Here is a 27,394-nt window from a genome sequence, read left to right as displayed (position 1 = left end):
GTCCTACAATATGTGTTGAACAAAAGAACATTTCATTTTCACACAGCAGTTAAAGTAATTTCATTTTTATTTTTTTTCAATAGGTAAAATTATTTAATAAATTAAAGTTTTCAGGTGGGGAAAACGCATTTAATTCATCTAAGATAAATAAAAGTACTTGCTTAACGTTGGTGGCGTACATGGTAAACATGTGTTTGTTATTTTGAGTTCGGTCATTATTAGCGGTATGTATTTTTTAATTAATTGAAAATCAGTAAAAATAATCATTTGCTTTAAAGCTATATGATGCCATAGCTATACCGTACTGCCTAGAGGCAAAAAAGGCTAGTTCTAGTAAGTAGATAGGACAGCTTAACTATAATTAGGCCCCTAGCTAGCTAGGCTACTGCTAGTTTTAGGCCTGCTACTACTACTACTACTACTACTACTAGACTACTAACTAGCTAGGCTGCAGAGCACTACACTAATATAAGTGAAGCTGCCAAATCACGGGTGCCAGCAATTTGCCATCAAATACAGTATATGATTTATATATTATTATGTTACATTTTAATCAGAAACACATTGGTATTTGATTTGAACATTACTTTTATTAAGTTTTAACTATTTTTGTGAATTCCATTTAATTATTTTACAACCGATAATCGATATATTATTATTATTGATTAATTTAATCTTTTCATTTGCAGATGGATATTAAGCTTTTAGATGGTGGTCTTGGCTCTGAATGTTCCAAAAGAGGATTTGAAATAGATGTATAAGAAGTCATTATTACTAGCTTAATTTTCACCCATTTTATTAAAAGAAATAAACTTATATATTGTTTAGTATACTTTATTACTTATTATAATCCACCTATAATTCATTTGTACTATTATTGAGGTCACTTCGCTTATTTTTAAATGCAGCCATTTTCCCAACCTAAGTTTCCATATCTACACCACCTAGGAAAACTTTATACACTCTAGAAAAAGATTGTTATCATATTTTTTTTTTCAGACTGACCCTCTTTGGAATGCTAGGTTATTGATTTCCAATCAAGATGTCCTCAAAGATATCCATAAAAGGTATTTTTTAATCCATATTATAAAGTTAAATGTGAAAACAGTGAAAACCCAAACAAATCATAAAAAGCATCAACTCTGTATACTAGTGCAATGTAGTTTCTCTAAATTAATATGTTTTTTTTCCCTTAGTTTCTTAGAAGCAGGTTGTGATTTTATCGAGACAAGTACCTACCAGGTAAGAAATGAAGGTTGCTAAAACAAAAACTAATTAATTTATTCTACAAGTTCACACTATTTCATTCTGAAGTCCAGATTTGGTCCTGGTAGCTGGAGAAAACTCTACTTTTTCATATACATACATTTTATACAAAATCCAAAACGGTTCTATTCTATTGTTAAATATTACACCCATTTTCCACAATTTTTCTTTCGGCCACCATCCACTCAGACTCAGTGTGAACAGACCACAATCTGGGCTCATTGTGAACAGACCACAATCTGGGCTCAGTGCGAATAGAGCTTTAATAGATTAGTAGAATACTACTGGTATTATTTCTTGGTGTTATATTTTCTAAATTGCAAGGCCTCTGTAGAAGGGTTTGTTTCTCATGCTGGTTTGTCTAAAACTGAAGCACTCAACTTAATCAGTCGAAGTGGTGAGATTGCTGTGGAGGCAATTGAAGACTTCTGGTCATCACTACAACCTGCTCAGACTAAAGGTAAAGCTCTGTCTACACTATCAACTTCATGTGACAAACAATGTGATGTGCCCAAATATGGACCTGATGATGTCATATCACTACCATATTTAGGCACATCACACTTTTTTTTTCAAACTAGTTTGATAGTGTAGACAGAGCTTAATGCACATTCATCATACTGGCCAGATATTAGGGGGCTTTTGATTTGTGACTATCTGTGACCAAAGTTTATACATATGTCGTTTTGTGGAATTCAAATTATCATCCAGTTCTGTACAATTTGATTTTGATTAAGTTAGAAAATTCCAACAAGCTTTCAGCACAACAGAAAAGGTTCTCATGTTTGTGATCATAGAATTCAAGGAAATTGGGAGCAAATAACAGTTATTAAGTACATTCTCAGAGACATTACTCTGAAGCCTAAAACATACAATTTGTATTTTCTGTAACTAAAAAAAAAGCTAATACTTTATTCATCTTTTTTTATGATTCATCTTTTTGTTTGTAGATAGATGTAAACCGATAGCAGTAGGTGCTATAGGTCCATATGGAGCCTGCCAGCATAACATGTCAGAATACCATGGCAACTATGTTGATGATATGACAGTAGAGGTAACTATACAAATCTATTATAACAGCATTTTTGTTATTAAACACATCCATACATAAATAACTGGAATTGTACTGGGAAGGTTTTAATTTACACTCTGGGGCGGGTAATCGATCATCCAGGAGTGGATATCCTTCCTAGTACATTATATATACAGCGCATTGAGAGCTTGCTTATATGCGCTATATAAGTATGACCTATTATTATATGGGAGTGTCTTGTCAAAATATCATTTTTGCTGTAAGACAGGTTAAAAGCCATAAAACATTGATTTATTTATAGTTAATATCTTGTTTCTAAATATTACTTTCTTTTTAAGGATTTAAAAGATTGGCATAGAGGTAGGATTGAAGCTTTGTTGAAGTCTGGTGTTAAGATGATGTCTTTTGAAACTATACCAGCCATCAAGGAGGCAGAGGCTATTGTGTCACTTTTACAAGAATTTCCAGATGTCACTGGATGGCTTGCTTTCACATGCAAGGTAAGTGGTATGACACATATGACACTGTATCATACAGTATGATACCATACAAAGTCTCATAGAATGTCACACTGTATCATAGAATTTTTACAAATAATGCAATTTGTGACACTGTATCATACAGTATGATACCATACAATGCTTTTATCTGCAAGGTAAGTTAAATGATACAGCTGTCACATGTCACACTGTATCACAGAATTTAACAAATAATGCCATTTGGGTGTGTCATTGAATCATGTAATTGTAGTAGTGGGCGGGGACACTCACATTCAAGGTCATCCACCACCAAGACTAATATTTTAAGCTCTTCCACCCAAGTTTAATTTCAACATACCACCAGCACAAACAATTTTAATGAAAGTACTGGTTGTCTTTCACCTACCATCAAGTTTTGGACACCTACCCCTTATACTTTTTTAGCTACATTCTTATATTAAGCTCTGTCTATACTATCAAACAAGTTTGACAAAAAAAGTGTAATGTGCCCAAATACGGTAGTGATATGACATCATCCTGTCCATATATAGGCACATAAATTTTGATAGTGTAGACAGAGCTTTAGTAAAGCTGCAGTCACTAAGTCTTATACAATTGTATGTCCCTATTAATGAAATTCTCAATGTTTACAGAATGGTTCTGAAACATGTCATGGTGAATCAATCCGGGATGCGATTGCAGCCATCTCTACTTGTCCAAACCTTTCATTTGTTGGCATCAATTGTTGCCCTCCTGCTTTCGTTACGCCCCTCTTGCAAAGTGCACAGGGAGCAAGCAGTGGAAAACCATTTGTTGTGTTCCCTAACACAAGGGAAAATTGGACCGGATGCGGGTAAGTTCATGCTAACTATGCTACACTTAATGCTTGATGGAATAAGTTCAGGCTGGTGCCTATTAGTTTCCATACATAGTAATTAAGTTTCAACTTAAATGTATAATTTTTATATAATTAGGCTATGCATATATTTGATATCACATTTGAATTCTATACTGAATTGTTTAACTTTATCATTTTAGGTGGACTGGTGAAAATGCAGTTGCAGATTGGCAATCTTATGTACCTGAATGGATCCAGTTAGGCGCTAAGTGTATAGGAGGCTGCTGTAGAACTAGTCCAGAGGACATACAGAAGATTCAACAGTATATTAAGAATTCATTAACCACCAATTAATATACTTAACTACTTTAAGGTCAGGTCAGGGTATATTTTCAGCGTGGCACTTATTTGAAGGCTGCTCTTATTTTAGTACTTATTTATTTGGGATATTCACATAATTAAATAATTTTAGTAAATTCGTATTTATATTAACTTGGGGTTTGACATCGCAGGGCCGTAGCCACCAGTACTATTGGTAAGGTTTCAAACTGACTACTTTTTCACAGAGGCCAATGACATCCCAGTAGCTTGAGCGGAGATTGTTCCCTTGTCTTGCTACAACCGCACCATTATTTCTTGCACTGCATTGTTTCTAGTTTGAGCATGAAGTGTTTTCACAGCTTTTTATGTACTGTCGTCTGAACTTAGAAACCACAAATATGGTAGTGATATGCCCAAATATGGTACTGATACTAACATGTTCCTAGATCTTTCCTTGTAAGCTTCCTATTCATGTAAATGTTCAGTATTACTCACTAATTACAGTATTATTATATTCAATACAATATGGTGTATTTTAAATTATTTTTTAAATAAATATTAAAACAAAGATATATTTTATATTTACTTTTCTTTATTTGGTAGCATTTTTAAGACTAACAAATTTTACATTTATAGTTAAATTATGTCATTATTCAGGTCACATTACACAATGCTGATAAAAGCCAACATCCAATATTAATAAAAATCTAGCTTCTAATTCACCAATACATTGTATATAAAAGTTAAAATCCTTAAATTACACAAGCAATCAACATTATTGGAACCTTTGATGAGTAAATAATCAACAACACCCCTAAAATAATAATAGAACAATCTAGTTTATATTGGTAATATTGGCATTAATTTTCAATGGTTCATAAAACAGAAACCAATTGCTTGTAAATTAAGATATAAAACACATTTATTGAATTACTTGATTTAAAATGTACCTGAAACTTCACTAAAATTGCATTTTTTACATTAACAATACTGTACTAATGAAACAACAAATATTACTACTGTAATTAAAAGAAATAACGCTTAAAAATATCATCATTTTCAAATTCGTAAAAAATTACCATTTAACTAAAACCGATTTATAAGTAGAGCGCTACTGACAACATTTTTAGAATGTCCTACAAATGTTGTACAAAATTTACAAAATACCGTACAGTGACTACTACAGAAACTAAACATTATTTTCGGAAATAAATACTGTTTTAACCGATGTAAAATGTACAACCATCATTAAGTAATATCAACTTTTGAAAATTAACAAAAAATATTATAACAATTGCATAATGATTTGGCATTTATTTTGGTCATATTCAACATTTAAAAGTATATTCTTGTTTTAAAATAAAATGCTTGGTAACTTTCTTCAAAATGTGAAATACTAGTAACGTGAAATTAATAATAGTTTATCAAAATAAAAATGTACAAAACGATAAAGCAATTATGTATAACTTGTAATAATTATTTTTTATTCTTTATTATTGTTTACTAATACCATGAAGTTGTCCCTACTAATACCACATTAGTGACCAGCACCTGCCTTTGACTATAATTAATCCCTTTTGATAGAGCTATACATTAACATAGCAACTATTTAATACTCAAATTATACAATAAATCATTCTTAGCTTAACATATTAAAATATTTAGATACAATTTTTAAAAACTTAAAATACAATACTAGAAAATTGGTGTTGCGTTCCATAAGTTCATTAATAATATTTATCTGCAATTTATTTATATTCATTTAAATTCGGAAAAAGCTGGGAGGAAAGGAATATCTGACTTTTCTTTTTAATTAATAATGCTAGTGTTGTTAGTTCTTTGTAAGGAGCCATATAAAAATGTACATAGATGGATAGAATATCTACAGCATAAAATTAAAGAAAATCTTGAAATTGTTACCTAATTTAACGTTTAAAATAACTTACATCTTTGCACAGGATGTGTAAATCACTCAATTCAAGGAATTTACATAACATTTTAAAATATTTTTAGAAACATAATTGATTATTTGCATTTAAATTGCTTGAATATTTGTATCAAATATATTTCACTGTTTTTTCTACGAGTAATTATCAATTTTCAACCACACAGATGTCTAGGAACTAATTTAAATTGGATAATTTGAAATTATAAGAAAAATGAAAGACAAGAATTCTTGAAATGATTTTTTAAAAGACATTTGAATAATTGTTGTGCTTTTTATATTTTCTGTTGATTGTTCAGCGCTTAGAGGCACCCTCCATTTTGCGCTATATAAATTAAACATTATTATTATTAAATGAGTAGTAGATTTATTATTAAGATAGCAAAAAGAAAGCGAAGGAGCAGATATACTGTATTTGCTTGACTATTTGTCCTAAAGAGGCCTGCCATGAAATTTGGGGGAAAAGTCTTGTGTCCAGATTTAGCCTAAGTTTGGGGGTAGGATGATGCATCTTATGGTATCACATGCAAAATGTTTAAATGAAAGCTTATATAGTGCGTACTATTGCACGCCATGTGACCCACAATCATCCAATCAGGACAGGAATTTATTTAGGGGAGGTTTGTTTGGGGAAATACTCATTTAAATTATGTAAACTATAAAGCAGTTTATTATATACAACACTCAATGTACAATTTGTTCAAAATTATTATTATTAAATCACAATCATGTAATCAAATTAATTTTAAATCAACCCTATTCGCAACAAATGTTAATAATGACTTATAAATACTATATTTAAAAAAATAATACTGGCATCTAATAAAAAAGATAAATAAAATGTGTATAAAGCAAAAACATATTTTTAAAAGATTTTCAGTTATAACTCATAACTTATCAAATGTTTCAATGTTGTAGACATACAAATTAGAGTATACATTGGATTGAAACTAACATACAGCTACAAAATGTAAACATTTTAGGCTAAAACCCGTGTGTTGAGCACCATTATTGATAAGTTGGCAGACAAATTCTTAAGTATATTTGATTCAGCAACAATAATATACTGTTTATGCTCCGCTACACAATGGCCCAACACATTACTCATTATTATATATATATATATTTACAGGCATAAAAACCGACATATACTGAGAATTAATTAAATATACAGTAATACAATGTTACATTTTATATTTAAGCTCTGCCGCAATTTCGGGAAAAAACTTTATGAAGCACGAGCCAGATACTTTCCTGTCACGGTCAGAGGAATGCATGATGCATTCTACATTATATAAATGGAAGCATTTTGTATTTGATCACAATAGGCCTGAACAGAATAATGCTTGATCATCTGTGGTTCGCTTAAGCCCTGACAGCCAACTTTTGGAAAATCACAATAAAAATTCACTGCTTTAGCAAATGGTTCCATCAAGTAATAATACACATGATTTGCTGGTTGTGCGTGTTATAATTTATAGAACCTTATGGCGCAATTAAAATCTGTTTTTTTAGCGCTAGATGACCTTTTTGAAGCTGGAACTAAAAGGCTATCATGTCTTCATCCGATCTAGCCTGCTTTTCCATGCTCATTGTTCTGATACTGTTAGACATTGTCTGTATCTTGCTATTCCAGCATTTGAGCTTACTCCCCATTGCCTTGTTTTTTCATGAGTAAATCTCGCTTCCAAGCTGGCATTGCCATCAATTTTGCTCTTCTTTCTTCTTCCACAGGATCGATTTTAGAAGCTTCCTCCTCCTGACGTTTACGTTCTTTATCCATCATGATTTTCCTCTTCCAATCTGGAATGCCTTTCCACTTGTCTTCTTCATTCTGTTTTTTCTTCAGTTCTTCCTCTTCAATTTTCTATTAATACAAAAGATAAAACTGTATTAGATTATCTAAAATTCTTTATATTTGGCTATTATTAAGTTGCTGACAATACTATAAGAATCCTGGAACTTTCCGCCGGAATTATAAATATGAAAATTGATAATTAAAAAAATTTTTTTCAGATTCAAACTGATATAAAAGAAAGTTATAAGACAATATTATTTGTTTGTTGCTTATCTTCTTGATGTTAATTTTATCAAACATCTTTTGATGTATTAATAAAGAATTATTAGGGATCCACATAAATTTATTTACAAATTTTATTGCTGTTTCTTTACAGAGAATAATTCTAATACTATTTGGTGAATCTAACCTTAGCTTCTGCATGTTTTTTGGTAAGCATAGCTTGTTTCCATACTGGAATACTCTCATCAAAAACAAGCTCAGGTTCTGCCTTCTGCACTGGATCCATAGGGCCTGGTGATTTTGGGCCTAGCTTTGGTGATGCTGTACTTGTCTTCCCTTTGTCTACTGGCTTGGGTTTTGGCTTGGTAGCAGGAGGGGGAGGAGATTGCTTATCACCAACTACTGGGGGTGTTGGGGCGGGGCCAAATGGAGGGGGTGGAACTGGAGGAGTAGGGGCAGGTGCATTTGGTGGTGGAGGAATACCATTGTTTTGATTACTGTTAGTCTGAGTACCTGGTCCTCGAATGTCTTTAAGAAAAAATAAAAATAACATTGTTTAAGCAGACATCAAACATTCTTTTTTTAATTTGGATTCACACCCAAAAGTTGGTAAACACGAATTACATAATAGTAAACTCATTTGAGTGTTGTCTTTGGCACAAAACAATTGGCATTGTAACAGTGCTGGATTTCTGATATTGACAAACAAATGTGTTAAACACCAAACTATGTTACTAAGTTTGTTTATAAGCAACTTACTTTTATTTGTTGGTCTTAATTTGATTCCTTTGTTAATTTCAGCACAAATTGAGTCAGCTGGTGTCGACGCTACTGTTCTTTCTATTAAAACAATAATAATACAACATCTATATTACGCCAATTGAACAAAAAAATGCATTGTACCCTGAATTTTGCTTACATTTAATTTAAAAGAATCAAGAATGTTTAACAAAAAGTGGAAGTTTGTTCATATACTACCAGTAATATTACCTACAAGTGTCATTGAGTCAGCCATATATCTAAGTATTACAACCTAGAATGTACTTACCTGTTATTTGTGCTGGTTTAAGTTGTATCTTAGTGATGTCACTTATATTAAGTCCTCCTGAAGGTTGCTGCGTGTTTGGTCTTACTGGTCCTTGTGTTCTTCCTGCGAAACCACCAATTGCAGGAGGGGGAGGTGCACAAGGTCCACCAAACCCTGGAGGAGGTGGTGGTGGCGGAGCTGGAGGACCTGCTGGTGGCGGAGGAGGTGCAAATGGTGGTACAAATGGTGGGCCAACTACAGGTGGTACTGGTGCTGGTCCTGAAGGTGGTGGTGGCACTGACATACTACTACTTGGGAATGTTGAAACTGAAGGGGGACGGTGGCCTCCTGTGGAAGAGTTTGGATAACTAGGCGGCGGAACATATGCTGGTGCTCTTGGGGGCGTCGGCGCTGGTATACTGGGTGGGGGAGGAACATTTGTAAAAACAGTTGAATTTGGTCTACCTGGAGGTAACGCAGGTGGTGTTGGGGCTGGTTCTGATGGAGGAGGGGGTATATTTGTAAATTGAGTTGGAATTCCCTCAGGTATTGGAACTATAGGCATGCTTAACCGACTATTTGTCATTTCACTTAGTCTCGTGTCAGGATTACGTTTAGGAGTCGGTGGAGGTGGAATCCTTGACTTTCCATTTATAAATTGGTCCGTGTAAAGACCTGCTGGCGATGATATCCTCTGTTGAGTCTTAGCTGCCTTTTGAGCTGGTGTATCAGCGTTTGGGTTGCGTGACTGTAGCTGCGATATAGTGTCTTTAATTCGAGCTGCTGGTTGGATTGAATCATATAAATCAGCATCAGTGTTTGGAATTACTCCAAAGTTTCCTGGTGCAGACTGTCGTTTCTTCTGTTTTTCTTTGTGTGTCTCTTCTTTTTCTTGTTGAAGAAATCGTTCTCTAATATTCGCAATATTTTGGAAAGGAACTTCAGCCATTGGTGGGGGAGGGGGTAGATCTCCTATCTCAAAATATTCATCAGTTGTTGGTGGTGGCGGAGGAGGTGGTAAATTGTACATTTGCTGGAGTTCCTCATAGCTATCGTCCACTGGTTGCGGTACAATGTAATCATCGTTGTAGGGTGTCTGCGGCATGTCCGCTAGACTGGGAGGGGGCGGAGCTTGAGGATTCAAAACTTCAATGTATTTACTGTCAATATCATTCAATACAACATGTCCGTTAGTTGCCATGTCAACAAAGTCAGATTCGTTGTTATTGGTTACTTGTTTACTGCAAAAAAAAAAGAAAAGTAAACATTAAATTCAGTATATTGGGAAAGTTGGAACTAAATGACCCCCTGTTAAGTTGGAACTAAATGACCCCCTGTTAAGTTGGAACTAAATGACCCCCTGTTAAGTTGGAACTAAATGACCCCCTGTTAAGTTTGGGCTAAATGACCCCTGTTATGAGTTAAGCTGTGATTCAAGGTTGGTTCAATTCAAAGTAGAGATATGTGATTATTGATCGATAAATACATTTACTATAATATAGCAGGGCCGTAGCCACCAGTACTGTTTGTAAGGTTTTAACCTGACCACTTTTTTGCAGAGGCCTTTGACAACCCAGTGGGCTGCACAACACAAGGGATTGTTCCCTTTTCTGCGATCACAGCACCACTTTATTTCTCATGGCTACAGCACTGATTATAGATACAACATGAAAACAAAGCGAAACTAATTGATAATGACAGAATAGACATTTATAATGAAAATGAATAATATTATGTTTTTCACTACAAAGCAGTACTATCTATTCTAGAATGTCATCAATCAAATCTTAGCATACAAATACTTAGAAGACAGTAGTTCAGCTCAAACAAAAGAATGAATTATTGAAGCACAGCCACTCATCACTAAATTCATCATTTTACTAATCTAAAAGCATAGATAACATACTGCAAGAACATTATATAAAAGTTAAGCGAGAGATGTGAGTTAACCTTTGACCTTACCTAATAGGGTGCATTATCATATATGTGGGATCTGATTCAATCCTAAAATTAAGTATTGTAAAGTACAAATGAACATTTTGGAAAAAAGTAAGCTTTTCTTGGATTATATTTGCATATATTGTGAAGTTCTGTTGCCAAGCAATTAACATTTTTATAATTTCAAATATGGACCAATCAGATTGCTTGAATCATGACTATACAGTAGTATAATCTGTTTTAAATTAATTAAAGAGATAGTTTTGATGCATTATTAGCGTTTTCCAGAAATGAAAAAAAACAAACAAGAAAACTAAAAACAAGATAATGTTGACTAATATCAAAACCCATCATTATTTACCAGTATCGTATATTGCAGTTCTAGGATCATGTCAAAATGATTCTACTGCAGTTAATGCAGTAACTACGCTTACTCTTTTTAGCAGTTTGTTTGTGGTTATCATAGAATATTCATAGAATATTGCAGTCCTAGCAAAATGTAGTTGCTGCAGTAACTGCAGTAGAATACCTTTTACATGATTCCCAAGCTAGTGTTAATAATATAGCAGAAATTATTAATTCACATCACAAAAACTCTTGTGTAACATAAACCTAGCCTAAAGCTCTGTCTACACTATCAAACTAGTTTGACAAAAAAAAGTGTGATGTGCCCAAATATGGAAGTGATATGCCCAAACATGGTAGTGATGTCCAATCATGTCCATATATGGGCACATCACATTTTTATGTCACATAAAGTTTGATAGTGTAGACAAGGCTTTATACTGTTAAAATAATGTTGCTATTATTTGTGTAATATAAACTGCCACTTAAACATTATTGATATTCAAAATAATGGTAGTCTTGTGTTTCCTTAAAGAACTCTAATATATTAGAACTAAGTATCAATCAAGCTGAGTGGTCAAGCGGTCACTGGAGATGGAAGGAAGACTTACCATATTTGACCATTATCATCAGCAATATTAATTAATTCTTCTTCCAGATCTGTTATAGTGTCATGTTCATTCAGTTCAACAAAGGTCTACAAAAATAGGAAACAAAAAAAAAGAACAATGTCACAAGTATCAATTGGAATTTTGATAATTACAGTTAGAACACAACAAAGTGTCCCCTTAATAGGGGTGTTCCCAGAATTAGGGTTGGCCATAGTGCTAAAACATACGTCCCTTGTTTCACAAGAAAGTAATTCTCTGCACTGAATAACTTTATGTGACAAAAAAAAGTGATGTGCTCATATATCACTACCATATTTGAGCATATCACTACCATATTTGGGCACGTCACACTTTTTTTTTTCAAACTAGTTTGATAGTGTAGACAGAGCTTAACAGGTGTCCAAAGTATAGGGCCAGTTTTACTGTATAACAGTAGTGAACATATAGTGAAATATTAAGAGAAATGTTTATCATTCATCAGAAACTGGATATACTACTCACATTGTAATTTCCATTTTAGTAGGAAACAGATATGAAAAACACATTAAACAAATATTAGAGTAAGGAATTGAAAGTTGGCACAGAAATAAAGAGCTTTTCAAAGTTTATAAGTAAACTAAACATTATTTTTTGTGAGAATTTAAAACTTGTGTAAGCAAAGGTGCACAAAAAGTATTATTGTATTTTTGTGGCTAGATTATACTGTAGGTCTACTGTAAGAAAAGCAGAATTTAATATGAGACTTGGATTGCCAGGAACCGTTACCTTATGGAAAGCGTTTCCTCGTGTTTGTAAATCTTGAAGGAAGCTGGCAACGTACTTTCTCTGTCGATTTAGTTTCTCAAGCTTTCGGTTGAATTCTCTTCTCACAATAAAGCCACGGATTACTGCAACAAATAAAAAATAAATAAGCAAAATGTTTGGTTAAATTTAAAACAATTATTGATTAGGTTTTATTTTGTGAGTACAGAAAGTTAAGGGTGGTTGGCAGTAGGCCTAAAATTGGAGTGTATTATGATCTAAGATGATTATGATGTAACTGTTGGGGGTGGAATTATACTTAATTTACCAAAGTCCAAAATTAGAAATTAGGGTGATCATGATATTATATTCGGTCATAGTTTAAACCTTAAAATTCAGGCATGAAGGAAAACATAATGTTTGGGGCAACAAAACCCAATAACTAACCAAACAGCTGCAATTTAACTCTAGATTAATGTTAAATACACCTTATTGTCGTTCATTCCCCTGTAGCATATACTGCTCATGATATTATAATAAGGTAACGGTTTTCTTGAACATTCCATTTATTTTCAATTTTAATATGTTCTTGAACATTTTCTGCAAAACATCAATTGATTGATAATGTTTGTCTCGATTAACAACAATACTATACTTGTAAACTACATTGTAGCTGATTTTGATGAATGCTGATGTGTTCAACCCAAGATAATTATTTCCTTAACATTATAAGTAAAGGCTTAAAATATTATTATGAAGGTTAGACCTGTCATCTAATAGTGTTGTGTTCTGCTGGGGAAGAAGACATGAATTCCCTAGTTCTAATACTTGGCAAAACATCAGATGAAATTGAACATTTATAAAAAAAAAGCATAACATATTGCAACAGTTTTTATAGACCTAGGTTTCCTGGTAAAAGGTAATTGAAGAGAGGTACCTCTTCTTAATACTTGAAAATACTATAATATTTAAAAATATTGTAATTAATAGTAAAACAGTCTCACTAAATAATATTTATTACGATAATAATATACAGGGATACAGGAATTTTCAGTTTAAGGCGTTTTCACCTGTTAACCGAAAACAAACAGAACTGGAATATATGTGTATTATGACTAATGCTTACCTGGATGGCAAAATTCTGAAACTATTTTTTAATTAAGTAACAGTTTAATATTTATACAGGCTCACTAAATAATATTTATTACTCCTCAATAATATAGGTAACAGTTTAATATGTATTGATTATTTTAATAATTAATTTAGATACATTCTATCTTTGTTGAATAAACTTTGAAGATAAATAGCGAACATATTCATGATTTTATTTTGTCAATATTTGCAATTTGCAAATTAAATAAATTACAATATGTTTTGTTATACATCTGACCAGCAATAAAGTAATAGTACGACCTTCAAAATAATAATAATAACAAATTATTTGTTTCAAAGATAGGTCATTAGGTCTGTTGTATTTGATATTGCTTGATCAGTTGTTGTTGTTGTTAGTTCCAAGTTGATCACGAATGTAAATATTATGTATGTATTGTTTTGCTTGTGTTTTTCTGTCAAAGAAAACAATTATCATTATACTAATGTATGAATGACTTAATAAATCAAATCTGAATCTGAATCTGAAATCTAAACAAATATAGACTATACTAACTGTACAAATCTATAACAAACATCACAGTTAATATTCATAATTAGTAATTTTCCAGTTGGCACATTTCTTAAGGGAAGATACATCTGGTAATAAATGTTGATCATACAAACATTAATAATATGTCCCTCGAAAATGTCATTATGTAAATGTCATGAATTTGAATTAGTAAATCATGTCTGAGGAAAATTAATGCAGGCAAGATTCGATGAGAGCATACAAATTAACAAAATATTTGTTAATGATATATGCATAGCTAACAAAATTAATATTCTGTCTGGTTTGACACAGACTGCTTCAATGTATAGCTTCTCTATAGCAATACGATACTGATTTATATCTGTTTATAATTCTATGATATAACACATGTTTTAATATAGCTACTGTTATTAGATAACTTGTCATTTCCAGAAACTGATGTAACACTTGTTTTAATATAGCTACTGCTATTATTAGATAACCTGTACGTAAATTTGAGAAAAGGATCACCTCTGAGTTAATTATTAATCAAATTTCTTGGAAATTCAAAATAATAATCAATAAATGTACTATTAACAAACCATTGAAAATATTGTACAATAACATTACAAATCCCAACCACTAATTTAGGATGAATTTGGAGATAGAAAAGATTTTGAAAGCCTATCTTTGTTAATGTAAAATCCAAGTATAATCACCCCCTAATTTTTACCAAATTTCATATCTAGATCTCTGTCATGTACGGTAATACTGTACTTACTGTGAAAAAAAAGTGTTGCTTACTGACCTAAGCAGATCCTTAACCAAGTTCAGATACACTAGAATTATAACATGGATCGATGGAAAAATTGGTAAGACTAACAAAATAATGTAAGTTAACTGATCAAGGCCAGCTTGAAATGCTGATAACTATATCCTATAGGAAGAGATACTAACCCAACAATTTCCTTTAAATATGTATAACACTCCATTATGGTTCAATTGTCACGTTACCAACATATTGCGATTTAGCACAATATAATTTGACTACAGATAAACCATTGTGTCTAAAGATTTGATATAAACAAGATACTTTTTTCACTTTAAAATTATCATGGCAACAACTGACCTCTTAATTGGTTAAGAAAGCGGAACAAAGGAAATGTTTTATCTAGTTTTATTCATGTTATTTTAGTATCACTATCATCAGAAGCAGCGGAAGAGAAATGTTTTTAACCAAAAGAAATTTGTTTGCGAAATGAAATATGAAAAAATACTTAAATCAATTTAAATACCACTAAAAGGTCAATGAAACTGGAAGACTCGTTAATTGTGCAAGAATTCATTAAAAATTTATTTACAATTTATTTACCTGGAATATTTATAAAGATTTATGAATTATAGAGTGACATTTGAAAAAGACAGATATTCCTGTGATGCACGTCAGGTTATATGCAATGCTAAAAGTATACTAATATAATTTTATTGTATGTTTTCAGAACATTAAATGTTATTACAAAGAGTAAAAACAAAGTATTTACCAGTATATTATATCATAATCAATTAAATAAATTAATAATAAATAAATTGGGTTTTTCTTACAATAATATCAATGATTACTATACAATTGTTACTATAACACTATTGCATAATAATCCTTGAATGTCTTGATAATTGACATTCTCTAAAACATCAAAACATTCAAATGTTAACCGCAAGACAAAGAAATCATACTACAGAAAACAGTCTAACAAATAGAACATTCAAATAGCATTAATCACATTAAAACACATTACCTTGTCCTTGATAAGGGTATAAAATATATTCCACTGCAAGCAAGATGTTAACAAAGAGAGTACACACAGAATAAATGCAGTAAAATCTATAGCCTAGCCTGTCAATGACCTACGATACAGATCAATGCATTAGCTCACTGCTGCTGCTGCTGTAGCCCGTGCTGTAGTTCAATTGTAATAGAAATTAGTACATGTGTTCAGCTATAGGCTTCTACTGGAAGTTTGAGAACGTATGACTTCATTCTATGTTGGTAAATGAGCAGCTTCTTGTTTACTTAATATAATACAGTTTAGTGTACAAGCTTGCTGAGACTGACTTATGCTGTATTTAGGCAGTAGTATTTTGTCTTCTCTTCTTGTTGTACTGTACTTTGCCTATCATCAGTCTCATACAGTTATATTGTTGTCATATCAAATACATGTATAGGCTTCTTTGACAACTTCTTCTATCTAATTCTAAGCTTGGCTGGTAAACAGTTCACTTTCTACATTATAAAATCCTAGGCCTACGCATACGGAAGGGTTAAGTCTTTTCACTCACATAATAAGTGGAGGAGGAAGTTCACACAAATTGAATCTTTCCTATTTCCTTGGCCCTGGTTCAGTCATAAAGAGGCCAGTAACATAAAACAAAGTGCAATTAGAATATTCTTCTATAATCCACAGAGGAGGTTATCATTTACACTTGAAGTGTGTACCTTGCTAGATGAGCAAATTATAAATGTACAGATGCTGAAGTGTAGATAGGAAGTAGGTAGTAAATCTCACTTTGGTTGAGTGATAACTTTACCATCTGTTCATCAAGGTGCCTGTCTCAGGTCAAAGGTCAATCCTAATTAAGTTTGTCACAATATTTTGACAGTTTCAGTTAATGAGTCATTAGTTAATTAGCAATTACACTAAGTAAGTGAGGATAAAAAATAATAATATAGCTAAAATTGAAGACCTCATCACAAAAAAAATAAATTTTAAATCCCAAAGGAAACATATAAACATGCCAGTCTTAAGATCTATCTATCTATACTATCAAACTAGTTTGACAAAAAAGTTTGATGTGCCTAAGTATGGTAGTGATATGCCAAATATGATAGTGATATGACATCATCATGTCCATATAAGGGCACATCACATTTTTTTGTCACATAAAGTTTGATAGTGCAGACAGAGCTTAAGATATATATATTTTTATTTTTAAAACTAAATTAATGATGTTAAATAGGATTACAAAGCATTTCATGACTACTTCACATCCTGCATTTACAGAAAAAAAAAATGGAAATCAAAAAGTCGAAAGTTCAAATAATTCAAGTTTACAAATAATCCGAAAGCAGACACACAAGAATAATCCATGTCTTATAAGATAAGACGGCAAATATATTCTCACGATTTCAACAATCCTGGGGGTATGTTAAAAAGGGATTTGAGAGATCAAACGCTCATTGTACAGCAGAGAATGAGGGAAACTGAACAGTGGATTACAGCAACCCAATGATGTGGATATTTAATATCAAAACTATGCTAATACTGTTAATTAGATGCAAAATGTAAGCTCTGTCTACACTATCAAACTAGTTTTGTGCCCAAATATGGTAGTGACATGCCCAAATATAATAATGATGATGTCATCATCATGTCCATATATGGGCACATCACATTTTTTTATCACATCAAGTTTGATAGTGTAGACAGAGCTTTAGGGAAGTTGGAATATTTAATGAAAGTTGAATGCTGTAGCTGATTATGCTAATTAGATGAATAGGGAATTTTAATATTCCATACTAATAATAAATGATACTTTTATGCTAATTAGATGCATATTATTGTTAAAGGTGAATACTGTATTTATGTTAATGATATGCTAATTAGATGCTAGGGTAGACAGATTTTAAAATTCAAAGGGATTCCATTAGATGATGAATGTTTTGTCTGAAAAACAACGTCAACAAATTTTTTATTAAAGTTTGCTCAGTCTATTGAGATTCCTTGTCCCTGATTGTTAAATTAAAATGATAAAATGAAATGAAAATTTAATGTAAAAATCCACCTAAGGAGTAAAGTATCTTTTTTATCCTAACTCTAAATCCTTATGCTCAAGGTCATGTGCAATTCCTTCATTGAAATAAATTATGCTAATAAGATGTAAATTAAATGCGTAGTTGAGATGAGGTAATGGTTTTTGAAATGCTTCGCTGAGAGCTAAGATGTTTCTTCATTACATTGTAAGTGTTTTGAAAAGATTTATCTTACAACCTTTTTCACTACATCATTTGATATATCTGCTTGATGCTTTATTCTTTTTTTATACATTGATAATTTGTCAAGGAGATTAATGTTACACAAACATTTTCAAATGTTTAAAATGATTGAATGCTAGAAGTATTCCAGACTTAACTTAACATAGTACATTATCAATTACATGAACCACTGTATTACTAATGTAATGGGGCAGATTGAAAACAAACACACAGAGAAAAAAATTCTTCAATTTATGTTTCTGTTTTTCATAAAGAAAACACAAACTATAGTTCAGTAAAGAATTCTCTTGGGATTATACAAAACACAGCATTACTATAAACATGACAGTTGATATAAACTGTAAATCATATGTAATATATTTATAATGCATTCTACATTAAAATTCAACACCCTACAAGTGATGAAAAAATGTGGTAAAATCCTTGCAAAAACCAACATGTAATTCCTAATGTAGTAAAAGATTACAGAATCGTCATTCCTAAGCCATTTGGCAGACCATGGCTTAATGTTGTACATAATAATGTGATAATGATTCATTCTCTGCTACATTAATAAACAATAATGTTATTCCAGCATAACACAGCAAAACATTAATAAGATAGTGACTAATGTTCTATGTAATTTCACCACTGCAAGGTCATGTTAATAAAAGGAATTAGAACTAATAAATAAAACCAATAATTTTTACCTTTCTGACAGATGTTAATTTTCTTGTCTTCTTTGGCGCAAAGGGCAGCTAATTTCTCCACATGCCAGTACCGGAAAAAGAGCTTTGTCTTTCCAACTTAACAAGAAAATTGTAAGAAAACTGTTACTAAACAAGGTGACTAATTAAGAAGTGGTAAGCCTCTTCTTGTAGGCTTATCTAATGAAGCACAATTTCTTCAATTGAATCCATCAAGCAATTCAAAACAACAAAACAATATCATGTCCTTTACAATTGAAAACAAAAAGTGTTTGAATTGCCTTATTATATATAATATTATGCTAATTATATATTTGTTAATCTCTTTTATTTATTAATCAAAAGGCGAAATTGCTAAAAAAAATGTCAATGCTGTTGGTATCAGTGGCTGGATCTCAATGGAGATACAAACAAAAAAGCAAAAACAATATCATCAAAACAATAAAGTAACAGCCATAAAGAAATTGCTATTATTAAACAAACACGAAAACAAAACTACTTTCTTTTTGCTCTGTCCATATACACATTATATTAATATAATAACCATAAAAATGATGTTTTAAAAATATCACATAATCTAATAATACTGTTAAGTACTGTAAAAAGTGTGCTAATAACCGTATCTATCCCTCGGTACAACTAGAACAAAAGGAAGTAAAAAGAAATCATGATAATTAACGGAATTATGAATCATGCTGTAACTAAATTAAAAGATAAACATCCTGGGCACTGACACTAAGAAAACATGAATCAGAGCACACAGGCTTAAAAATACAGTAAACATTTACATGATATAATATTTTTTTTAAATCAAAATTTCTCCTATTTCATTCATTTGGTTTAGCAGAGGAGAAATTCAGATAACTATTGATTCAAACGGTTTGCAATGGCACAAACACTGTTTGCGACACACGTACACAAGTGTATCCAAAACTTGGTTGAGAACCATCTTTTGGAGAATGGATTAAAAGTGGTCACAATTTATGCCATATTTAGATTTATTATTATTTATTTAGTTAAAATCAATTTGTCTAAGATATTGTTCATTTTTTCGCACCCTGTATTTGGCCGACAGACAGACAGAAAATACTAACATGATAAGGTAAACAAATTAAATCAGTAAATTGCCGCAAAATAAATAATTCAATATATGAATATTCCGGTCTGCAAAGGTTGCCGCGAGATATAGGTCAGAGAATTCAAATGGTCTCATAACTGATTATTATGCCAAGTATTTAACTAAGACTTGAAAACGCTAATTACCGATCGAAAGGCTAGAGCATGAAGGTAAACTGTGCGTCAACATTGGCCTAGAACGCTCACATTTATTACATACTAATCACTTCTGGCTTGATATTGATAAAAAATGAATAAAACCACCACTTACCTTGTTCCTACATATTCACTAATGATTTAAAAGAGCCCTTGGAATTGAGATAAATTGATTGAGTATCTCACTTATACTGGTAGCGCTTAGAGGAGCTTGTATAATTATTATGATTCAACCTCTGGCTTAGTATAGACTGCGGTCATCCCCACAAACATACTCATTCATAAGTAGCGTACATACAGCCTCTATAGCTTACAAACTGAATATCACACAGTACAGCAGCAGCTTAAACTGTAGTTTGCTTTAATAGGTAACCAATTCGGAATGACAGTTTACCGTCTATTATCCCCAAAGGGATAGGAAGTGGGTAGGTATTAAAATTACCACGGGAAATGTGATCAATGGTGTTTGCAAAAATCAATAAGATAAAGTAAGGTACTTTATTACGACATACTAAAATGAGATTCTGTTAATTATATTGGCTGATTAGTTTGTAGCTACACTGCTGTATGCATTTTTTATTTTTATTTTATTTCAACAATATTTTATGAGGGTGGTCCATCCAGCATCAGCTGATCATTAGGGACCCTCAAACAATACAAACAGTAAATACAAAATAAACTATAAAAACACAAAATTAACAAAGATATTAAAAAAAAAAATATATATAAATATAATTCGTGGTAAAATTAACGCAGATCATGAAAGCGAAAGTGCTCGATACAAAATGTAGAGCTAAATAGAAATAAATAAATTATCATTTATTCCTATAAATATAAATATACAGAAGTGGCCTACAATGAAAGAAGGATAAAAAGAAATAAAATCAGAGAGAGAGAAACAAGTGTTTTTTCAAAAGAGATTTAAAGGAGAAGAAACTGTAAGAGTTAGGAATGCTTAAAGGTAGAGAATTAAAGAAAGAAGGAGCATTGAAATTGAAATGTGATAATACAATTTACTTACTTACAATTGTAAGTAACAACATGGATATTATACAATAGTCCTCGTTTGGACACTCCTATTCAGGGGACACCGGCCTCTATTAATGGGACGCTTTATAATGAAACAAATGAGGCAAATATTACAGCAAATCCCTATTCAAAGGACACCCTAATAAAGGGACACTTTGTTAGTTCTTGAAGGTGTCCCTTCTAATGTACTGTAGTTGCAAAATTATTATTTTTAGGGAAAAAATGACAAATAAAAATAGGGTTTACACCTTACTGTCTATAAATTATTCTAAACAGTGCAGCTCAGGTTTTTGTGTATTGTCTATTGGTACCAACTTATACTCCTGGGTGCAAAGACACATTGCAACATACTAGGCATTCAGTGTATTTAACTTTAGGTTGTGTACCACTTTTAATTCTGCTGATAATTTAAAAACTATTTATATCATTATCATCTTTTACTTCCAACCTAATGAAAGAACTGACAAAGAAGGACTAACACATGAACTAACAAGAACTTAACACCAGTAACAAAGAAGACTTATTTCTAATTGAATTAAAAGAAATGAACAATGTACCACATGACTAATTATCAATCGCCAGGAGACATAATCAATAATCAACTTGATTAACTTAATTTTATTTTTAATTAACTTTGTTTTCATAGTAGCTTAAGTTGGTGCATTGTTAAAATGTGCGTTCATTGAACCATAAGCATATATACTTTATTGTATACTGTATGATTTACTTGTACTTTTATTGTCAGTAAGTATATGTACTTAGATATTAAGAATGGTGGTGTTTAATGCATAAATAAAAAAATAAATAAATGATAATATATTTCATTTATCACATCAGCAAAGTCTTGGTATAATTAAACCCTGCAGTGAGTAAATAGGTAGTTTAAGTTTACTGTTTTATATATCCTAGTACAACTATTTATTTAATACAAATAAATAAAGAAAGAGATCTTTGGAATGTATTCTCTTATAGAGGGTAGTACATAGATATTTTCTTCTCTTCAAGTTAAAGGAACTGTCTAGGAATACTGTTTATTGAAATTTTTCCTTAGTTTAGTAAAGAAAATTTTAAAAAGATGAAAACAATTTGATTAATCCTTATTTAAATACAGTAGTATAACAAAAATTCAAAAGCAGCAGAAGCTGAGAGCATTGTATTTACATGATATAAAAATATAAAAAATTTTACCTTGAAATCTTTCAGCTGACATGCTTCCAGAGCCTTTTTACATTTCTGCAGAGCTGGAAGAGTGCTGTTCATTGGTACACTGCCTAATGTTAGAGCGTAATACCTAGAAACAATACTACAGTATTAAATTCCATCTGATGTCTCTAAGTATTGCAATATAATGAGATGTGCCTTAGCTATATCTAATCTATGACATAATTTCTACCTAGTTTAAGCCTTGTATTGTAGCACTTTAGAGAAAATTTATTTTGGTTAGGCCCTATACAAATAACAATTATTAATATTATGCAATTTATGCAGTTAAAATCTAAACTGATAGTTTAGAAACTTAAAAAGAAAATATTCTAAATGTTACCTGGACAAGAATTCGTCAAATGTAATTCTCATAGCAAAGCCTTGCTGCCTGATACGTGTTGTTTCCATGATGCCTGTGTATCGCATCTGGGCTATCACATACTCTGGGACAAACTTGTCAGGCTTTTTGGTCGTGTTTGGCTTTATACAACGAACAAAATGAGGGACACACTTGGACATTTTCAAGATCAACTCGGCTAGTGAATTCTATGGTAGAAATCAGAAAACTTCAATTTGCAGTTTTTGAAATGAAAATATAAGTGAAAGATATTGACTAAAAATGTTCATCTGGTTTTTAGTTATAAATTGACAATTCTTTTTTGTCATTTATCTGAAGAAACTGTCCGATCAGGACAACAAAACTACAAGGTTAGTTTTTGGTTTTTGTTGTTGGTTTTTCGAAAAGATATTGACATTATTTATACATCTATTCTTCACTTGGTAAAGTTACGTAGAAGAACTAAACAACAGTGGCAAACAAGATAAAAAAATCAATATAAGAATTATAAATCAAGAGCATATTTTAAAGATAAATGGACAAATTAATATTGGATAAAGGATGTTGGCTTACCTTGAAATGAAAGGCAACAGTTGCTGGCCCTTTTCGTTCAGTAACATTGACAGGAGGGCCTTTCTTTTTTAATGGCTGCAAAGAACGAAATAATGCATAAAATAAATTTAATTCAATATTAATTTCTATATTTAAATAAAAATGGTAACAAATAAATACACTGTAATACTTTAATTGTAGTTAATTGGCAGAATCTTATTTTATAGCTACAAACGCAAAACAGAAACTTTTAAAGCTCTGTCTACACTATCAAACTTTTTGTGACAAAGAAATGTGATGTTCCCATATAAGGATGTCACCACCATATTTGGGCATATCACTACCATATTTGGGCACATCACAACCATATTTGGGCACATCACAACCAGTTAATTAACACTACCTTTCTTGCCACATCAGGTGCCTTCTTTTTCTTAAAGAATTCAAATGCATCATGGGTATTCTTTTGTGATTTTCGTGATTGCCGTTGCCTTGCGCTAGGAGCCAGAGAACCTGTCCTCGTTAGACGACCTTGAAAGAGCTCACGGACAACTAAACTGTTACTTGCTGAAATGAAAAAAAATGTATAGTTAATCACGGTAATGCATTTAGGTACGATCAATTTTTTTTAAATAAAAAACCTTGAATACTTACTTTTCATTGTGAACAGGATTGATTTTGGTAGAGTGTCCCTGTTTTTCTCCAAAACACCTGTTAAATCATATTTCACCTGGAAAAGACAAAAATCGAACATTATTCAGAGAGAAAATGAATCACCTTTGAAATTTTTTCCATTCTGCTGCCAAGAAAATTGAGGTAATGTTCTCACAATAGAAACAGGTCATGGACTAACAAAATAATGATTTATTAGATAATCAGAAAATAAAAATGTGAAATTTAAACTACATTTACCTGGCCAGCATAGTGAAGTATTTGGAATGTGGTTCCTTTGTCTTTAGGAGTAAAGTAGATGCCTTTGCCGGTGGCTCCTGGACCGTTATGCAACTTTTGCGCAAGGGATTTATCCGATGCTTTTGGGAAATGACTTTCCTCATCCAGAATGGCAAAAATACCAACATGTTTCTAATTGTACAGCATAGAAAGCAGTTTAATCAAAGTGTTTTTAACAATAATATTAATTAATAAGTGATGATATAGTGATGATCTAACTTGCACACATGGCTAAAATAAAGTATGAGGGTAATGAAAGATTTTGATTTTACGGATTATTTCCTTTGTATTATGTACAGTCAGGGGAAAGTGGCAAAAGGCTTCCTACTTTTTAGGATTTTTATATCAGATAATCTATATTGTTTTGACAACTCTTGTAACATGTGTTGTTTTTGCCATTTGCATACACACAAATCTTTAAAAAACCTGTTATTCCTTATTATGATTGATTGATCGATTGGTGTTTATTTTATTTCAGTTATCAGAAAATTAATTTTTGCCTTTCAATTAGAAACATTATGAAGTAAACTATGTATATATGTGATGCTGATGTCTTACCTGTAGAAAAATGTTAACAATGGGTTCATTGTTGGTAAACTGAATGTTGTCCATCTTAATTCCTTCACTCTCACAGTCTTGCCGTTCAAGTTGAAATATGTGACGATTGAAAAATGTTTGAAGCTGTTCATTTGCAACATTAATACAAATCTGCCAAAAAAAGGTATTTTATAAAGTTATTAAAACACAAATGTTAATTAGTAATTGAATTTTGGTTATTGAATATCTTTATCATTAGTTATTTCTTACTAAAGATGAAAGTTTTTCTGAATCATCACACAATCTTTCCTTACACAAATGTTAAAAAAAAAACACTATCAAACTACTTTGACAAAAAAGTGTGATGTGCCCAAATATGGTAGTAATAATATGAAATCATCATGTCCATATATGGGCACATAACATTTTTTTTAAAGTTGGATAGTGTAGACGGAGCTATATTTTCATACCTGTTCAAAGCTGTTTTTAGTAAAGTTTTCAAAACCAAATATGTCAAGAACACCAATATCCACCGATGCTGGTGCATCTTCTAAAGGTTGCAAAAGCTGGTTGATGCTGTTAACAACCCAACTAAAGAGACGGCCGTACAATGCCTTAGCAAGTGCATCACGACAATCGCAAGCTTGTGAAACGTTTCGCTCTCTTTTAATCATCTCACCTGTGAAAGATTTAAATAACGCTTGTTTTGTTTTCAAATCAATCTTTTCTTTATGAATCTCATCAAAACAATACACAAAAACAAAAAAAATACAACAAAAAGGAGTAAAACAAATTGAAAGAAGATGAAAGGGACCTCCAGGAAACCCCAAGGGGCTTGTGATGTTAAGTTTGGTATAAAACAAAACTTGGCGTCAATTTACAAAAAAACCTAAACTAATGAAGTTAAATTGAAGTTATAAATACTACAGATTGTTAGATAATTTGCTTGTCAATGCAGGATTTGCATAGATAAAACAGTATTACTGCCAAAACAGCTTTTAAATATATGGTTATATTCAGTAATTAGAAGATATATATTACCTCTAACAAAGTTTGATTCTGAAATGATGGCAGCCTCGAGATCCTCAGACGGAACCTGAAGAAACTCTGAGACGATGTCAAGCACTTCTGGGTTAATGATGACAGCTGCGTCAGAATTGTCCAGTTTTTTAAATTCTATATCTCCAATGTGAAGAAGTGATGCCAAAATTCTGAACAAGTTGTCTTCATCCTGATGCCAGAAAAGCAAAAATAAAATAAAATGTTTGTTTTCAATGCAATTATTTTATTGGGTTTTTTTCTTTTCTTTTAAAAGTAAGAAATTATTTTTTAAAGGGCTTGAGACAAACATGTCACTAACAAAGCAGATGTCAATGGACAATGATCTCCATTTCTTACATTTTAGAAATGTTAATAAATATTTTTGTTTGCAATGGATCCTTTAAAAAATAGCTGTGTTTTATTGCAGATTCAAATAAATGAAAATGTTGACTTACATCAGAGGTGAAACCAATAAGACGAAGGCATTCTCTGACGCCAAAGAATCGCTCCACGTTCTTTGGCGATGTCAAATCCTTCGTGTCTTTAGTGTTACTCAAGTAGCTGAAATTGAAAAGAGTTAAAAAATAGAATAAGTTATGAGGGATCGTCATGTAACATGAGAGGGTTACTTTCATTAAGTAGATTTTCATTAAGCAATTTTTCATTAATTTAAATTATTGCCACTTCTTGTCTAATTTATGTACAGCGCATTGAGAGCTTGCTTAAATGGGTTACATAAGAATGAACTATTATTATTATTTTCAAAAAATGTAATTAAGGGGATAACACATATATTTTATTTGTTACATTTTTCCTATCTTAAAGTATCAAATACATAAAGGAATTTCTCAAAATCAATTATCATAGCATTTTTATTCTTACAAGTGTCTGGATGGAAAGTCTAATGAGTAGCGTTTCTTCTCATCAGGTGAGAGGCCGCTGAACATCAAATAAAATATGTGAAAGTTTCGCTCTCCTTCATTCTGATAAACAATACGTGATTTTTCTAACAGATACTCAGAAATCTTGGCTGGGAAATCAAAAAAGAAAGTAACATGAAATAATTAGATTTAATAAGTAGAACAGGAAAAATGGGTTTATACAACACATACTTAGTGTGAAAAAATAAAGAAAACAAAAAGCGTGTCAATGGGGACAATGTGTTTTGAAAGATAAAATTCAAGGTATGAGCTAAGATTACTGAATGTTTACTTGCTACTAACATAATAGATGCAGGCTCATGCAATTAATATACTGGTTACATTGTAATTGTATGCAGATTAAAATAGGCCTTTGTCATGTCTAGACCCAGTAGGCCTAAACTTTTAGAATAACATTACAGCAAGAATGAAAATATCACCTTAAAGCTAGCTCAGTATTTAATTCTAAACAGGGACAAATTCCATCCCATTGCAAAAACCACGAAAACAGGAGAGAGACAGTTAATTTTATTAATTATTTATTTATAGCTCTACCATCAGAACCATGGAGCGAGTGAGCCTCGAACGCTTGCCGATGTTATGGCTACATAATAACAGTTCCACTGTCTT

The 27,394-nt window shown here is 31.7% G+C and overlaps 2 protein-coding genes across 2 annotated transcripts in view; one reads left to right on the top strand and one right to left on the bottom strand.

The window, feature by feature from the left end:
- The first annotated feature begins 165 nt into the window (after positions 1 to 165).
- LOC144842358 (betaine-homocysteine S-methyltransferase-like) lies at positions 166 to 4,512 on the top strand. Its single transcript, XM_078698811.1, has 9 exons — positions 166 to 224; positions 690 to 755; positions 1,000 to 1,067; positions 1,197 to 1,242; positions 1,591 to 1,726; positions 2,217 to 2,320; positions 2,638 to 2,799; positions 3,432 to 3,631; positions 3,817 to 4,512. Exons 2-9 carry the CDS (start codon positions 690 to 692, stop codon positions 3,968 to 3,970), a joined length of 936 nt encoding a protein of 311 aa, XP_078554937.1. The 5' UTR covers positions 166 to 224; the 3' UTR covers positions 3,971 to 4,512.
- A 2,485-nt stretch (positions 4,513 to 6,997) lies between these two features.
- The window catches only part of LOC144842480 (unconventional myosin-XVI-like), a 30,723-nt gene continuing 10,326 nt past the window's right edge, over positions 6,998 to 27,394 (bottom strand). Inside the window, exons 13-31 of the mRNA XM_078698929.1 lie at positions 26,727 to 26,874; positions 26,300 to 26,405; positions 25,845 to 26,034; positions 25,274 to 25,482; positions 24,825 to 24,974; positions 24,228 to 24,398; positions 23,970 to 24,045; positions 23,719 to 23,882; positions 23,337 to 23,411; positions 22,767 to 22,972; positions 22,412 to 22,514; positions 19,510 to 19,561; positions 18,926 to 19,021; positions 12,589 to 12,710; positions 11,824 to 11,909; positions 8,951 to 10,170; positions 8,662 to 8,742; positions 8,090 to 8,430; positions 6,998 to 7,749 (exon numbers count right to left, since the gene is read on the bottom strand). Of these exons, the coding sequence (XP_078555055.1) occupies positions 7,528 to 7,749; positions 8,090 to 8,430; positions 8,662 to 8,742; positions 8,951 to 10,170; positions 11,824 to 11,909; positions 12,589 to 12,710; positions 18,926 to 19,021; positions 19,510 to 19,561; positions 22,412 to 22,514; positions 22,767 to 22,972; positions 23,337 to 23,411; positions 23,719 to 23,882; positions 23,970 to 24,045; positions 24,228 to 24,398; positions 24,825 to 24,974; positions 25,274 to 25,482; positions 25,845 to 26,034; positions 26,300 to 26,405; positions 26,727 to 26,874 (3,818 nt within the window). The 3' untranslated portion in view covers positions 6,998 to 7,527. The remainder of the gene's footprint in view (positions 7,750 to 8,089; positions 8,431 to 8,661; positions 8,743 to 8,950; positions 10,171 to 11,823; positions 11,910 to 12,588; positions 12,711 to 18,925; positions 19,022 to 19,509; positions 19,562 to 22,411; positions 22,515 to 22,766; positions 22,973 to 23,336; positions 23,412 to 23,718; positions 23,883 to 23,969; positions 24,046 to 24,227; positions 24,399 to 24,824; positions 24,975 to 25,273; positions 25,483 to 25,844; positions 26,035 to 26,299; positions 26,406 to 26,726; positions 26,875 to 27,394) is intronic.

Source organism: Antedon bifida, chromosome 5 (assembly GCF_963402885.1).
Source record: "Antedon bifida chromosome 5, ecAntBifi1.1, whole genome shotgun sequence".
Taxonomy (NCBI): domain Eukaryota; kingdom Metazoa; phylum Echinodermata; class Crinoidea; order Comatulida; family Antedonidae; genus Antedon; species Antedon bifida.
This window is presented reverse-complemented; position numbering and strand designations above follow the sequence as displayed.